This window comes from Amblyomma maculatum, chromosome 4 (genome assembly GCF_055883805.1).
Source record: "Amblyomma maculatum isolate TAMU_Amacu chromosome 4, ASM5588380v1, whole genome shotgun sequence".
Lineage (NCBI taxonomy): Eukaryota > Metazoa > Arthropoda > Arachnida > Ixodida > Ixodidae > Amblyomma > Amblyomma maculatum.
The window spans coordinates 177,975,402-177,992,740 of record NC_139347.1 but is presented as its reverse complement, the minus strand read 5'-3'; the positions used below and the strand labels follow the sequence as shown (position 1 = coordinate 177,992,740).

Genomic DNA, 17,339 nt, shown 5'->3' with positions numbered 1-17,339 from the left:
AAGTCGATGAACGTGATTGAGAGAAGACCGCATTCATTACTCCTGACGGACTGTACGAATTTAAGGTGATTCCCTTCGGTTTGTGTTCCGCTCCCGCAACCTTTCAATGAATGATGGACTCTGTCCTAGCCGGTCTGAAATGGCAGACGTGCCTCGTCTACCTTGACGACCTTGTCATTTTCTCTGCGACCTACGAGGAGCACCTCAGATGATTGACTGCCGTGCTAAATGCCATCCGCGGGGCCGAACTCTCACTAAAACCAGAAAAATGACACTTTGCATTCCAACAGCTCAAGTTTTTGGGTCACGTCGTGAGTGCTGAGGGAATTAGCGCTGATCCAGAGAAAACGACGGCCGTAGCTGCTTTCGCGACCCCCACTGATAAAAGTTCCGTGCTTATGTTTTTGGGCCTCTCTGCATATTACAGGAGATTTGTGCACGACTTCTCCCGAATAGCGGAACCATTGACTCGTCTAGCAAAGGACGACCAGCCTTTCATCTGGGTCGACGAGCAGCAAAGGGCCTTCGTGGAGCTTCGCAAGCGCCTTCAAACAACGTCCGTACTTGGCCACTTCGACTTCGACGAGGAGGCCGACACAGAATTGCATACCCACGCCAGTAGCGTTGGCCTCAGTGCGGTTCTTGTTCAGTGGGAAGAAGGCGTTGAGCAGGTGATTGCTTACGCCAGCCGCACCCTGTCTCGTTCCGAAGCGAATTATTCTACTACCGAAAAGGAGAGCCTTGCTGTTGTGTGGGCGGTAACAAAATTTCGGCCGTATTTGTATGGTCGGCCGTTTAGACTGGTCAGCGACCACCACTCACTCTGTTGGTTAGCGAACCTTCAAGACCCCTCAGGCCGGTTAGCCCGCTGGAGTCTGCGCTTACAGGAGTTCGACGTCACTATTGTGTACAAATCCGGCCAAAAACACAGAGACGCTGACTGCCTATCGCGAGGCCCTATCCCGTGTTCTTCAATTGAAACCGATGACTGTTTTTCTCGGCGCTCTCACGACGCCAGTTCTCGCTCATCAGCAGCGAGACGACACCGAACTGCGGCCCCTCATCGATTACCTCGAATGAACCGCCTCATCGCCGCCTCGCCTTTACACACGTGGCCTGTCTTTCTGCTTGCATTAAGCTGTCTTCTACAACAAAAACTACGCTTCCGCAGACATTCAGTATCTGCTGGTTGTCCCAACGCGGCTCCGTACCGACGTTTTGCAGGCATGCCACGACGAGCTTTCTGCCGGACATCTCGGTTTTTCACGCACCTTGGCACGAGTACGTCAAAAGTACTACTGGCCCAAGCTTTCCGCTATGGTTCAGCGCTATGTTAGGACTTGCCGTGATTGCCAACGTCAGAAGATACCATCTGTCAAGCCGGCCGGCCTGCTGCAGCCTATTGTTCGTCCGCGAGTACCTTTTCACCAAGTCGGTATGGACTTGCTCGGGCCATTTCCTACGTGACCATTGGGCAACCGGTACATTATAGCCGCCATAGATTATCTAACCCGCTATTATGAGACGAAAGCTCTTCTCAGCGACACGCCTACTGATATTGCGAACTTTTTCATCTTTAATCTAGTCCTTCGTCACGGTGCCCCTGCGATCGCTTTAACTGACAGAGGCACGGCATTTACTTCAGCTCTAACCCAGGAACAGATACAACTGAGCGTTTGGATACGTTTCGACACTCACTGCGGTGGAACGTATCCAAACGCTTAGTTGTATTTCAGTCGCAAGTGAGATATCAATACCTGTGCAAGTGTATCTAGTTGAAGGTTTCGACTTGCAGCGTTGCGTCGTTTACAACGTCGACATAAACGAAGATCAAACCACCCTTAACGTGAGCTGTACTGCCCAATGCAAAGAGTCATACAGGCCCGATACATAGGAAAGGGGCGTTCCTGCAGGATCACCTTGCAAGGCCCTCCAACACTCCCAGCCTGTCTGTACTACTACGGCTGCTTATTAAGGCCGCGGCCATATAAACCGATTGTGATTTACTGTTACAACTGTTTCCGAGCAGGGTACATGCGCAAATCTTGCCCTTTTGATACTGCTGATGAAGGTGCGTCTGAAGGAAAAGTTACCTACCGATGCGGCCTCTGCAAATCGGACGACCACGAGATAACATCTCCAAGTTGTCGGACAAAGCAAAAGGCAACGCAGAAGGCTCGCATTCGGAACGCTAAGCATTGGCCAATGGAAGACATGACACCAGTGCAGACATCCAGTCGCTTTGCAGCTCTCCAATGGGATGATGACGAGTGGCCAGAGCTTCCGGAGCCCGCTTCGAATGCACCTCCAGCCAAGACAAAGTCTAACGATACGGTGCTCAAAAAACGCCGCCGACAACAGCCAATACAGCAGTGTACTGATCTACCAGACGACGATATGGCTGTAGTGGATGAGTAAATGAATCGTCTCTTAGCAGAGGTCTCTAAGCTCGAACAACACCGCGAAATACTTGCTCGACGTCGGCGAGCTGCAGAAGTAACTGCCAAATCTAGCAATTGCCCAGCACCGTTGCCTTCATCCCGCGCAACAGGGGAAATTTGCTGCCTCTTCCCAAGTAACATAACGACCAATGATAATTCTGCGACATCGCTGCTCCGGTATATGGTCAACCAGTTGTCCAACCGGACATCTGTGATACTGCAGCGCTAGACTAGCACACGAAAATGGCAAATTTCGGTCGTCCTGGTGTACTACAATGGAACTGTAGAGGCATTTCCACGGAGGTGGCCTAGCTCAAGACCCGACTGCGATTTAACAAGCTTCGGGTGCGGGCTATGTTACTTCAGAAAACGAACGCCTTGCCATCAATTCCGGACTTCAGCGGCTACGTGTCTCCTTCAAATACCGACCGTCGCGTGCAGACTGCTTCTCCCCGGGAAAGGCGACGGTATATGCTGAAACGCGTATTCCTACATGTGCGCCTTTCTCTCGAAAACTGGTCCACATCATACCAAGAGGTAGTAGCAGCTGCTGCGAAATATCTGAAAGGAACCGTTGTACTTATTTCATATTACGTTCGACCAGCTGGAGGGGCCTCTTCCCGTATTAATCTTGGCTGGTTATTAAGTGTTCGTCGGCAATACCTTAGGTGTCCAATTTATGGTCGGAGGCGACTTTAACGCCCCTTACCCGGATTGGGTGTATCCTTCTGCAAGCCCTCGTGGTAGGCTTGTGCGGGACACCTTCACTGATGCCCGGTTTGTTCTGCTTAATCAACCTGGGACAGCAACATGGCCTGTGCGTCACATACGTAGTGCTGCCAATGCTCCATACTTAACGTGGTGGATGGACGCGGGAACTCACTCATGGCACATGGAGCCAGACTGCTGGGGAAGTGATCACCAGCCTATCATCATCATCGGTCTCCATCCCTTCCGTCTCCGCCCTTTAAGCCGGAAATGTTCTGTAATCAACTTGGACAGCTTTCGCTCATGTCTCGACAGTATGGCTTCAGATTCGCCGTCACTCTTTGTTGACCGCATACAAAGAGCAATAAACAGCGCTACGACTACTACCTGGATTGGTGTAGGTCGACCGGCACCAGATCTCGGTCTGCTTAACTTGTGGGCAGCCCGCCGTCAAGCTGAGCTGGCTGCTACGCGAGGCCCTACTTCGGGGCAGGCATGTACACGACTGCATTATCTTACTGCGAAGGCTCAGATATAGGAACGCGATCTCTCGCGACGCCAGTGGCATGCATGGTGGGAACAATGTTCTGATAAATCATCGAATGCCTCACTCTGGCGAACGTTTCGGGCAATGGAACATGGTCTTCGTTCTACTGACGCCGCAGCAACAGCATGCTTTGCGGCTAATCTGTCGCCGGGCGATTTCGCCAAAAAAGCTGCTCGAACATTTTGTCCAAAATACGATATACAGCCTTCAGCTGGAAATCCTAATTTGGCAGGTATCCCTGGAGACGCATGGAAACTACCATCTGCTGCCGACGCAGATGGAATTGCGAGCCCCTTTTCGGTGTCTGACCTGCTGGCTGCAATTGACGATGCGAAACTGAAAACAGCGCCCGGCCTGGACAAAATTCAGTGTGAGGTTTACAAGAACCTCGGTACTGCTGCACTTCCTCAGCTACTAGACTAGACACCATAAACAAAGTGTGGCTTGATGGTGTCGTACTCGAGAGCTGGAAAACCGCTGTCGTGATCCCTACTCCCAAAACTGGGAAGCCTCCAACAGACCTCGCCAACTTACGACCAATCTCCTTAACATCAACGCTTTGCAAGCTTTCAGATAAAATGCTAACCACACGGCTTTCTTGGTGGCTTGAGCAGAACGGTTTTTATCACCCTGCTCAAATTGGGTTTCGTCCATGCATAGGTACAGAGGACGGGTTGGCTGTCTTGGCATCAGCAGTTCTATCATCTATCCGCAGCCGCAATATACGTACCATATTAACAATGGACGTTGAAAAGGCATATGACAACATCAGTCATGCTGCAATCCTGAATGCCATTGACAGGCTTCATCTCTCTCCGAGAATACGCACTTTTATCGCATCCTTTTTGGACGGAAGAAAATTTGCAATTCGCCTCAGTGGTGAAACAGTTGTTTCATTCGTTTCACTGTGTGGCGTGCCCCAGGGATCAGTACTGTCTCCGACGTTGTTCAATATTACTTTCATCCCATTGGCGTCGTGCTTACATGATATCCCTGAAATCAAGTTTTTGCAACACGGAGATGATATCACGGTATGGAGCACTCACCATGATCTTCTCACTCAAGAGGCCACCCTTCAGTCACCATTAGATGTAACCTTTGATTAAGCATCCTCCATTGGCCTGCAACTTTCTGTGTGTAAAACGTCATGCGCGTCAGTAACCAACCGTTGGGGACGCCGTAAACGTACCTCAAATCCAATTCGTTTCTCTCTATCAGGCATCCCAATACAAGAAAGTTCGAGCTTGAACATTTTGGGCTTAACAATTCACCAATCAGGATCAGCGACTGCTTGGCTTTCTCAGGCAAAAAAGCAAGCACTTCAAACTATGAGTTTAATAAGAAGAATTGACCCTAAAACGAGTGGCGCTGGCTCGTCTGTAGCACGCCAGTTAGTGAGGGCGGTTCTGTCGCCACGTATTGTTTATCAGGTCCAGTTCCAGCATCTTACAAGAGCACAATGAGATCACCTTGAAGCCGTAAATCGAGAAGCTATGAGGACCATAACATGCCTTCCACGACTCACACCGGTCATAGCCTTCAAGAAGAATGCGCAGCTCAACAAACACCAGCGATGAATGGGTGCAGCAGCGTCGTGATGCTCGCAGACTCAAGGCCACTTTGTCACATTCCATGCAAGCACTAAGGGCGTATGTGACGTCGCACATTATTCTTCAGCCACCTGCGCTAGTTCTCCATGCCTTGAAATTTGTACAGTTAGGAGACAACAAGCCAACTGATATCCGCAGTCGAGCGTCTGCCAACTCTGCATCGTTGCTACGCCAGAAATTTGAAGAGCAAGATACCTGCCCCAAGATTCCATAGTAGTGTACATAGATGGAAGCCTGCAAGGCTGTGAAGCCAAAACGCCAGTCTACTGTCCACGGAGACCTAGCCTGAATCGGACAACTACGTTTCAGCTTTCGGAACCACTTACATCTTTCTGCGCTGAGCTTTTGGCAGTTCAGGAGGCACTCTGCTCCGTGACTTCTATAACCATGCTCCCTATAGCCCACGTTGTCATCCGCCCTGACACACTTCAAGCAGTACGTCTGCTCCGACGTGTCAGCCGCTGCCCTAAAATTTGCCAGGACATCCACCAGCTTGCGGCTCGCATCCCACAATCAATACGCATTGAGTGGGTGCCACGGGATCTGCTGCCTTGCCAAAGTCAAGCTGATTTTGCGACCATCCTCGTGAACCAAGACGCATCAATCCCACAGCTTCTCCAAGTCGACGACGCTACCCTCCTTTTGTCAAGAAAGAAGCACCTCCGGCGCCGCACACGTGCACTTATCCCTCCGTGTGCGATATCCCTTCCCCGCGGTCTCACCCGTGCAGAGGAGGTTGCTCTTGGGAGGATGCTGATCGGTGTTGCCCTTACACCAGCTGTCACAAGGACGTGATCATACTTCCAACACTTATATCCCCGCCCAGGGTGCCCGATCTATAAAAACTAAGATGTTGAGGCCGACATCCACCACTTTCTGTGGGACTGCCCAGCATTCAAACCAACACGAATCCGGAACTGAGCATAGCTGGCCTTTCAGCAACGAATCCTGCCTCATATGTCACTTGGACGCAGGGACCTCATCATCGCTCACTTCTAGACTTCATAAAATCAGCCAACCTTTTTCCATTCATTTAATCATTTATTTATCCTTCATCTCATACCCTACTGATGCCCTGAGGCAATAAATATCGATTAAAAAAAAAGATGCGGCTCAGTGCCAATTGTCATCGCAGAACAACAGCTTACCACCCTCAGGCGAATGGCCTTACTGAGCGACTCAATAAGACCATCGCTGATATGCTTTCTATGTACGTCGACGAATACCATAAGAACTGGGACCAGATACTACCGTATGTAACATTTGCGTATAACACCGCAGTCCAGGAAACGATCCGTTTCACACCGTTTCATTTGGTGTACGGTCGCGAAGCTGTCACCATGCTGGACGCAATGCTACTGCCAGATGTTGCCCACCCATCGATTGCCGGTGCCGACCAATCCCTGCAGCATGCCGAGGCCGCTCGCCAGCTGGCTAGACTGAGAGTCCGAACACAGCAAGTTAAAGTTGCTCCACGTTATAACCTTCATCACAGGGAGGTAATTTACAACCCTGGCGATCAGGTTTGGGTGTGGACACCTGTGCGCCAGCGGGGTCGCTCAGAGAAGCTTCTGCGCCGCTATTTCGGCCAGTACGAAGTACAACGCAAACTCTGCGACGTCACCTACGAAGTGATCCCGCAAGGAACTGTTCGCTCCTCCCGACGGCACGCCCGATCGGAAGACCTACATGTCGCCAGGATGAAGCCCTTCTACTCCCGCTAGGTCAAGCTACATGTGTTTTTTGTGTGTTTTTTTGCTTCCCTTAGCTGCTTTGTGTGAACGCGGCATCCTCGCCGACTACGGTTACCCCTGACCTTGCCATTCGGCATCGGTACGATGCCTTTTCAACAGGGAGTGTCAATACCGCAATGATATCTTACTGGCGCCACCATGTGGCGAGCTCGAGAGACTGGCACGCGCTCGTCTTCATCGCTCTTGGTGCTCGCCCGCCAGTCGGTTTCGTGCCTTATCTTGCCGGTGCTTTTGCTTCGTTGCGAGTAAATCTGCTTAACCAGTTCCACTGGCTTCTGTGACAATATATATATTATATGTTACAGCTTTACTGTATATGGGGAGTACGCGTTGTTTCACAAATACCTAGAAGATATGAAGCCGTGAATGTTTACGCTGCTCTAACAGGTACTATATACGCGCATCGCATTACTTTTACGCGTGCAACAGTCACTGTAGATTGTACAATTTTGCGGTATATCTTCATATCTCCGACTGAACAGCTGCAACTTTCAAAGCGAAAGTGCAAACAAGGACGCAGCGTTTCGTTAGCGACTATAAAAATAAGCTTGAGATTAAACTAAACACATCGCTGACCATCTAAGTATGTACAGATTAGCCGGATATCCGGCGTCGCTTCCTCGAGTGCGAAACACTTGGCCGGAAGTAAATTCATTGATGCTGCTGCTCCGCTGGCAGTAGGTGAAGCTAAACCAAGCATTATTAGAAGTGTTGGTGCACCGCACATATCTGGAAGTAGCAAAAATTACATGCGTTAGAAGAGAATCACAAAACGCATCAGCACTAGTAAACTGCGACATTCTGAGGTGTGCCTGCAAGAAAGCGATGTGTTTCAAAGATTCGAGACACCTTCAACCCTGTGGGATTTTTAGAAGCATCTATCTGACAGAACCTCACAGTGTTTACCTACAAACTGACTGTTGTCCTCCTCCCTGTGCGGAATCTTTTTTGTTGGATGCTTTTACCTAATATCGCGAATATAAACTACAGTAAATGTTAATCGCTTATTTGAAAATTCGCCTAGAGAGCAGATAGAAATGAAAGAACTGTCAGCGGGTTGTGTTAATAAAGACGTAATTCATTATATTCAATTAACATGCTGTAACGCCTTCAGGAACTACGAGGGGACATCAGAATAAACAATTGAGTAGTAAAAACCTACATTTCATGCTAGCCCAAATGACGTTAAAATCATCGTACAGCTCTTTGTGCGGTAATTATGGCGGTTGAAGATATTGTTACGTGGTGGCATGACAAGCGATGGAACACAGTGACACAACCAAAACAGAACGGCGGGATGACATGACGATAAAATATGCTTTTATGGCCAGCAGGCCCAGCGCAAGCGCTCCATCCCGCTCCACTGCACACTTCGTCATCTTCGTAGCACTACCCAGGGCCACCGAGCGATCATCCCCATCGATTGCTCGAAATTCAATGCATGAAGTGACGATGAACACAGGCACAGTATTAGGACATGAAACGCTGGACACTACACTGAGCGAAGATGGGATGAATGATTTCCTCGGAGCATCAGGTTTAATCTTCACCGTTTGCCGAAAGCGAAGGCTCATGGACGCGCCGAACGGCTTGGGCGGGAGTGCTGTCTTCATTCGAGTGGTCGTAAGGTAGCTTCGTTGTGGGGTTGGTGTCACCCGTTATTAATTAGAGAGGTATTATTAACGATGCGCCCCTAACGGTGCGCATACTCCCAGACACCCTTAGATTGAGTGGGGGCAGCTTTTCCGGTGGCGAAGGAGATGCCCTCGACCTGCGTGGCAAGCTCAGCCGGAATTCAACTACCTTGTAGTGACAGAGGGGTTGGTCGTTTAGTGCCCAGCTGTCGCCGGTTCAAGCCAGAGTAAGGGTCGGAGTCGGAAGTAACAAACAAAACACACTTTATACATAGCAAGAGACGATACAGAGGAATACACAAACACTAAAATTGCACAGACGAGAGGTTCACAGAAAAACAAACGCTAAGCATGCAATTACAAAGGTATTCAATAACACGGAGGCTTTACAACAAAGATCAAACACGAGAGAGTCACCATAAACAAACACCAAATTGTTCACCGGGCACTGTTGCAGTCCGGTGAGTTGATATGTGGGTTGAAGCAACCCACATATCAACTCACTCTTAAAACCAAGCCGTGTGGACGTGTCTCAGCGTCGCAGGGGTAACGAGAATGCAAACGGTTCTGGCAGGCTGATTCTGACATCACCATCCCATATGAAAGGGGCGACCCGACTTGGCAGCTCCTGCCCTCAAAGGATGAGCTTAAATGTTCCAAATAATGTAGCACATTACACTGATAGGGCGTTATAGGGCAATAATGTAGAGGTAAAAGAAGCGTTCGCCGCTCCTTTCGCAATTAAACTAGGGTTAACCAGAGCTAAAAACCACTATTTTTTTTTTTATCAACTGAGAAAAAGTGTTTTTTCTTCCCAAGGCATTTAGGTACTCTTTCTAAATATTCTCTCCCCCTTGAGCTTGTCGCACGCATTCTATCTCTTGTGTCGTCCCGCAATGTGAAATATGCACATGGCTCTAGAGCTGCCTGCCTAGATGCAAGTGAGCTATGTTTTGAGAAAAATAAGATACCTTGACCTTTCTGTACCCGTATTCGTAGACAGGAATACAATGCAATGCAGGTGTCTTGAAGATGCAATTCTTTCTAGCGATGTCGAACGGTGTATAGTTCTTTTTAATCTCCAGTATGTTTTTTTGTTTTACTTATTCGCGTCGATGCCTGAAACTGTGCGTCATCGGTGAAATATTTTAATTTCACTAATATTTACGCCACGCATATTTTGCGAATTGTTGGTCATTGTTTTTCCTTTCATTCCAAATTAATGCAGCGTTATTTGAAGAACTTGGGAAGTTTCACTCTCGTTTGTGTACAGAAATTAACGTATTGGTTTAATTCAGGTGCCTGATAGTAGGAAACTATAGGAGCGGTAGAGGAACCAATGCTTAACCTCTATCTGCGGTATCAAACTTATCGAGACCTCGTCATGAACCGTCACGAACGCACGCAAAAAAATGTTGGTGCGGTTCATCCCGGCCGAACCCAGTTAACGAGCGTAAGCTCTGTAGGCTTCGCGCTCGGCTCCATCATTAAGATTGCCTGAGTCAGCCTTACGCTTGGAACAGAGTGCAGACATGCACGGCCAGGCCAGTGCTTTATTCATGCCGGAACTTAAACCAGCGGTAATTTAACAGCTTTTTGACCTTCTCTAAGTAACTAGGTAGCTAGCTGTGGGGGCGAAAGCACTGGATTAAACCAGCGTGGATGCGGAGAGGAGTGCATGGCGGAGCTGGTGGTGTAGTGATTACTAACAGTAAAGCCGGCGTGAGCATGAGTGAGTGAGTGGCTCAGCTGTTGCAATGCGCAGATGAAAATTGTGCATGCGCGGCACCTAACTTTAGCGGATGAATTACATTGGTACCACGGAGAATGGTGGTACTGGAGCTTGCGATCAAACATGGTTTTAATGGCAAACGCGCATTAACCACTTGCGCAGGTCGTGCTCAGGACTGAGCAGTTCGTAGCCGGAAGGTTGGAGGAGAACTTCACTAGGGCAACAGAGTTCCTTCCACAAAGGTGGCTTCGATCACCGAAGCAATACATTGAAAGTACCAGCGAAAGAGAGGAATTGACTGCACACCCGTTCGGATCTCTTCCATTCAGCTTTGGCCCGCGAAGTTGCGTCGGTAAAAGAATCGCTGAGCTTGAGGTCTGCACCCTTGTTGCAAAGGTATGTCTGTCTTTTATTCGATCTAAAGCATTGTGCATGGAGTCCATATCAATAGCTCGAATGGCTAATGATACCAGCGCCATCCTCGTCGCCATACTCATCAATATGACTACATATACTGCGGGACAGATGCCTTCATATATGCAAACAATTTGAAGCTTCTATCAGTGCCTGACATATATTTTTGTTTCTGCTGGCATAAAGGTTTGGAATGAACATTAAAGGGATTCTCCTTAAGTTGAAGCCTTATACTGACATTTATTCTTATTTATTGCATTTTGGAGAACATCCTTCATTGCCTTTAGCCAAAACATATAGACATTGTGACATGATTTAAGGTATTTCTTATATATATTTTTGATATATAGACTAAAGTAAATGACCGAGTGCTTCAAATGCTGTCAGCTAAAGTGCAAATTATTTGCACGGCCACTACTTGCGTCTTTCGTAGCTCCCAAAAAGTTGATTCAATGGGTTCAAGTCTATCAACTTTCAGGGTATTGAGACAGAATCGCTGTCCTGCTTCATAACTGCAAGTGTACGTATTCAGGTACCGGTTCACTGAACTTATGAAGGTGTTTTTTACATATCCCTATCTTCTGAAAAGACACTTCGTGATTGTTGTCAAAGGGCTCAGGCTACGTTATCTGTTGACACGACGAGTAATGGTGCATAAATGACGCTTTTATCAAGAAAGCGAGCGGTTATATAGGCAAGTGGTAAGATAACAGAAATAAGGGTGGCTTCTGTTCGGCTTGGTGCGTGTGCATGACTGCATTATGTCACATCGCCCCTCTTTTTTTTATATAGTCGAAACAAGCAGTGTTTTAGAACTCTGGCGCCGGGTATCTTCGTGGTGTTTGGCGCTTCCGCTGACTCCTGCGTAGTAGTATAGATTCGGATGGCCCTGTGGCGTCTTGGGCTCGCACAGCAGGCAGTGGCGCGGGTGTCTCGTGGTCTGGAAACGAGGGAAGAGGAGCCGGATTGAGGTGTTCTCTTATGCGCTGAAACTGTTGACTCTCTTCCGTGTGATGACGTAGGCACGAGGAGTCTCAGCACGTTGTACGACCGTGACAGGGGACAATGATCTTGTATGTATATGGATGCGGTCGAGCCAGTGCGAAGCTCTGGAAGAGGCCGTGTACCTCTGTCGCAGAAGCAGCGTTGCTTGCTCCTGATGTCTTCTAGCCTTCGTCGCATGGTCTTGGGTGGCACTGTTTGTGGCTGCAGGTGGCTGGTTGGTACACGAAGCAGTGTTCTTGTCTGTTGGCTCATGAGCCTCTGCACAGGGGCTTCAGGGAAGAGTCCCGAAGTGAATTTTGGCACTCAAGCAATGCGGCACAAAATTCAGTGCTGCCATAACGGAACCGCCTTAACAGCTTCTTAGCTTCTTGTACTGCCCTTTCTGCCATTCCATTCGAACGGGGATAGTACGAACTAGACCGGACGTTCTTGGCAGCTGCAGAGTGGGTTGTTATTGACAATCTATATGGAAGCGACCATTTTCCCATCTCTGTGAAGTACACAGGCAATAAAAATGTAAATGCATCTAGTCCCAGGAAATTTAAAGAATATGCGGCCAACTGGGAGATGTTCAGGGAACACTCAGTTCTGCCCTGTTCACCAGTGACTGCCTTAGGCGTTGACGAATCTCAACTCTGGATCACGCTGCACATTATAGATGCTGCAGAAAAATACATTCCACAAACATCAAGTAAGCCACGAAACAAACGAAGGCCGCGGTGGAATGCAGAATCTAAGACTGCCCGTGAAACACAAAACAAGGCATGGTCGAAGTTACGCTGATACCCCGCGGCTGAAAACCTAATATGATTTAAGCGCGCAAAGGCAAATGGCAAACGTGTCCGACGCATCTCCAAGCGAGAAAGCTGGTCATCATTCCTTTCTTCTGTGAACTCTTATTCTGATGCTCACAAAGTATACAACAGAATAAGAGCGCTCAAAGGATATAGCACTCTCCCAACACCCCTTGTCAGCACTAGTGGTGACTCTCTTGAACACCAAGCAGACACGGGCAACACTTCGAATACGTACTCAGCTCTGCGCACTATACAGATTCTTTTTTGCGGCACAAGGTAACTGAGGAAAGGAAGCCTATATGTGATAAAAGACCGTGCACAGGAGGGTACAATAACCCTTTCACCATGCAGGAGCTGAAGATTGCACTATGCACATGTGGGAACACAGCACCAGGTCCTGACAGGATCACATGGAATGCTCAAGCACCTGCATACGGACACGCTTGAAACCTTACTTTGCCTGTATAATAAAATATGGGCCACTGACGCTTTCCTAAAGCATGGACGGAAGCGATCATTATCCCGATATTAAAACCCGGAAAAGAACCCACTCTAGCTGCCAGTTATCGGCCTATTGCTCTAACCAGCTGCTTATGCAAGCTTTTTGAAAAAATGGTAAATCGCCGCCTTCTACATTTCCTTGAATACAATGGTCTTCTTCATCCAAACCAAGCTGGTTTTAGAGCTGGGCGGTCAACAGCTGATCAGCTCATTGCATTCGAGTCCAATGCAAGGGATGCTTTTGTTCATAAACAACATTGTTTATCTTTCTTTTTCGATCTTGAAAAAGCATATGATACCACTTGGCACTATGGTATCATCCGCGACCTCTTCTCTCTTGGCATCACAGGGAACATGTTGAATACAATACGAAGTTACTTGCCTGAACGGACCTTTAAAGTCCGTGTTGGCAATGCATACTCACAGCAGTACATACAGGAAAATGGTGTCCCTCAAGGCGGTGTTCTCAGTTGCACACTTTTCATAGTCAAAATGAACTCTTTAAAAAGCGTGTTGCCAAAAACCATTTCTCTCTTTGTATATGTTCATGACATCCAGGTAAGCTTCAAATCTTGCAACTTGGCCATCTGTGAAAGACAGATTCAGCTAGGTGTTAACAAATTGTCCAGGTGGGCTGATGACAATGGGTTTAAATTTAACTCTGAAAAAAGTGTTTGTGGACTTTTCTCTAAGGAGCGTGGCGTCAGACCCGACCCCAACATTACACTGAATGGTCAGAGCCTTGCCTTTAAAAAGGAACATAAATTTCTTGGCGTAGTTGTTGACGAAAAACTCCTTCATTGCCCACATAAAACAGTTGCGACTGAAATGTCTCAAAGCAACGTATCTGCTAAAAATTCTCTCTCACCGGTTATGGGGCACAGACCGCGACTGCCTTCTGAGCCTTCTGAATAGTGTAGTTCTATCACGCATAGATTATTGCTCGATGGTCTATGGGTCAGCATCATCCTCTGCACTAAAATTACTCGATCCCGTGCACCACCTCGGCCTTCGCCTCGCTAGGGGCGCTTTTCGAACTAGTCCTATTGCTAGCCTTTATGTCGAGGCGAACCGATGGTCACTGCAACGAAGGAGAGAATTTACTTGTGTAACTTATGCTATGAAGGTACTATGCCAACTGAACCATCCATGTCGCCGGCTGCTGCTTGACAAAACTCAGTTCAGTTCAGTCGTTCAGTCGTGTCCGACTCTTCGTGACCCTATGGACCATGTCACGCCACGCTTTTCGGTCTCTCACCATCTTCCTAACATCACATAACTTCATCTGCAGTGCCTCGAGGATGCCATCTAACCATCGCGTTCGCTGACTACCCCTTCTCCGGCGACCCTCTAACTTTCCCAACATCAAATCTTTCTCCAGCGACTCCTCTCTTCTCATCAGATGACCAAAGTAGCTGAGCTTTAACTTTATAATTTGACCCTCCAATGAGCAGTCAGGGTTTATGGTCGACAATATCGACTGATTTGATCTTCTGGAAGTCCAAGGAACTCTCAAGAGTCTTCGCCAGCACCACAATTCAAATGCGTCAATTCTTCGGCGGTCAGCCTTTTTCACAGTCCAGCTCTCGCATCCATACATCACAACTGGAAAGACCATAGCACGAGTTATACGAACCTTGGTTGGCAGACTAATGTCTCTGCTCTTTACTAGGCGGTCAACGCTAACCATTGCTCTCTTTCCCAGAAGCAGGCGTCTCCTAATTTCATGGCTGCAGTTTCCTTCCGAGGTAATCTTGGAGCCCAAGAAGAGAAAATCTGTCACAGCTTCCACTTCTTGTCCATTGATGCTCCAGGACTTGATAGGGCAAGACGCCATGATCTTTGTCTTTTTAATGTTCAGATTAAGCCCAAACTTCTCACTCTCTTCTTGTGAAACTAGGACAGCACTTTTCTAAAGAAAACCATCTCTAACACCTTGATATCCAGACAGAGTTGCCACGCATATTAAACAACTGGACGTCCCGATTAACAGCCTTCTTAACACTTCACTAAAAGACTTAATTGCTCCCTGGGAAATGCATGCTGTTAATTGTGACCTGTCGTTTCTTGAAGTGGGGAAGCACGCATCCTCTATTGCCATACAGCAGCACTTCATGTCACTTCAGGCGAGGTACACCTGTGATGAATATTACACCGATGCTTCGAAGTCTGCTCAAGTGTCCTGTGCAGCACATGGACCGCACTTTTCACTTTCAAATACACTGAACAGACATACAAGTATATTTACCGCTGAATGCCATGGAATCCTGCTAGCTGTGAGACACATTATAGAAAAGAAATACAGACATCGATCATCTACACAGACTCCCTCAGTGTTTTAATGTTCCTACCCTTTCGAAAGTGGCACAATAAGAACCCAGTCCTGAATTCCCTTTATAACTCCCTTACGTCTGCCCATAAACTAGAGCCTAATATTACACTGTGTTGGGTGCCAGGCCACCGCTGTATACCAGGTAACGAGGCAGCTGATAGGCTTGCTGCATCAGCTGCCCTTCGAAACACTACAGACACTGACAACATATTATATCAGGATCTCAAGCCAAACATCAAAAACACGATCAGACAGCAATGGCAAGAGGAGTGGGACGCGGCAACTGAGAATAAACTACACACAATAAAACCAAGGACAGGCAGATTCACTACAGAAAAACAAAACAGATTCAAAGAAGTAGCTCTTTGCAGGATGAGAATAGGCCACACATACACAACACATTCATACCTTTTAACGAACTCTCCTGCACCACGTTGTTCGAGATGCGGTTTCCGGCTGACAGTGCTCCATATTTTAATTGAATGTCAGACTTGAACAGCATAGGAGACGTCACTTTCCTGAATTATACATGAAACAAATACACACACATCCATCCATCTTTCTTGGCGATCATCCAATGTTTCCTTTAGAAAGACTTTTTAAATATTTATTAAAAGTAGGCTTTTTATATGGAGTCATTTATCAACATGGGCGTCAGCCCGTTTCTTTTAATTAAATGGCTTCCTTTTAAAGAAATTGTTGCTGAGGCAACTTATTCTTTTAACACGTACATCTCACCCTTTCAGTTTTGCTCAGACCGCTAAACACCTTAACTCAATTCTTTTAGGCCCTATACACCACTGCTTTTAGACTACACACTACGGAAAAACATTTAGGCCCTATACACCACCGTATTTAAGTACTTCATTAAACACCTCACCTCGGACATTTTATTAACTTCAGTTGTCACTCCAGCTTGTGTTTTGGCGCTGTTTGGCCAAAGATGCCCTTGCGCCATAAAAAATCAATCCATCATCATCATCAACTAGACCGGACGTGTTGCAGTCCAATCTTATCGATGTAATCCTTGAACTGTTGACTACTGAAGAGTTGTCTATTGTCTGTGCAAAGTCGCATTAGGAAGCCCTGTTTTGCAAAGATGTCAATGCATGCTGAAATGACCTTGTTAGCTTAAGGTGGACAAGCCCGATTTCAAAAAGGAAAGAGTAAAATAAAACAACAACTAAGCATTCGGCACCCTCAAGATGACAAATATCAGCTCCTACTGACTTCCAGGGCAGAGTTGGTATCTCGTGACGTAACAGTGGTAGACGCGCATTTTTTTATTTGTACTTCTGGCATGTTTTACAGCGTTGAGCTACTTCCTCAATACCGCTGTTTATACTTGGCCAGAAGACAACGGTTCGAGCACGTGCCTTCATTGTTTGCCCCTGTGTGCGCAGCATGAAGAGAAGCCAGTGCCTCACTGCCCAGTCTGGCAGGAATTATAAGGAGATTGCTCCGGAACACAAGGCCGGATTCAGTATGCAGCTCGTCGCGGAAGCTCCAGTAGCTGCGTAGCTCGGGAGTGACATCAGCCTTGTCAATGGGCCACGCTGGTCTTGCATACTGGCGAAGTTTCACCATGCTTTGGTCACGGTTCATCTCGCGCAGAACTTGCTACAGGCGCCTGTCTGAAGCTTGAAGACAAGCGATAGCGTTAACGCGGAAATACGCGCACTGTTCTACGAGCTGCGCTTTATATAGGAAAACGTGATAACGCGTCAGCGATGAACAGTTATTTTTCCGGAGTGTACTTACCATTTATGTGGTATTTTTGTGGGTTTAGACGCATACGCTGCAGGTGGAGAGGGCACTGGCATAATGACTTCTTGAAAGTCATTTCGACGAGCTTGTGATCAGA

General features: G+C 47.5%; 1 protein-coding gene across 1 annotated transcript in view; it reads left to right on the top strand.

Annotated features, from left to right (window-relative positions):
- Positions 1-17,339, top strand: part of LOC146193559 (putative cytochrome P450 12a4, mitochondrial) — a 92,911-nt gene that overhangs the window by 35,321 nt on the left and 40,251 nt on the right. Inside the window, exon 5 of the mRNA XM_084600583.1 lies at positions 10,589-10,822. Coding sequence (XP_084456709.1) covers positions 10,589-10,822 — 234 coding nt within the window. The remainder of the gene's footprint in view (positions 1-10,588; positions 10,823-17,339) is intronic.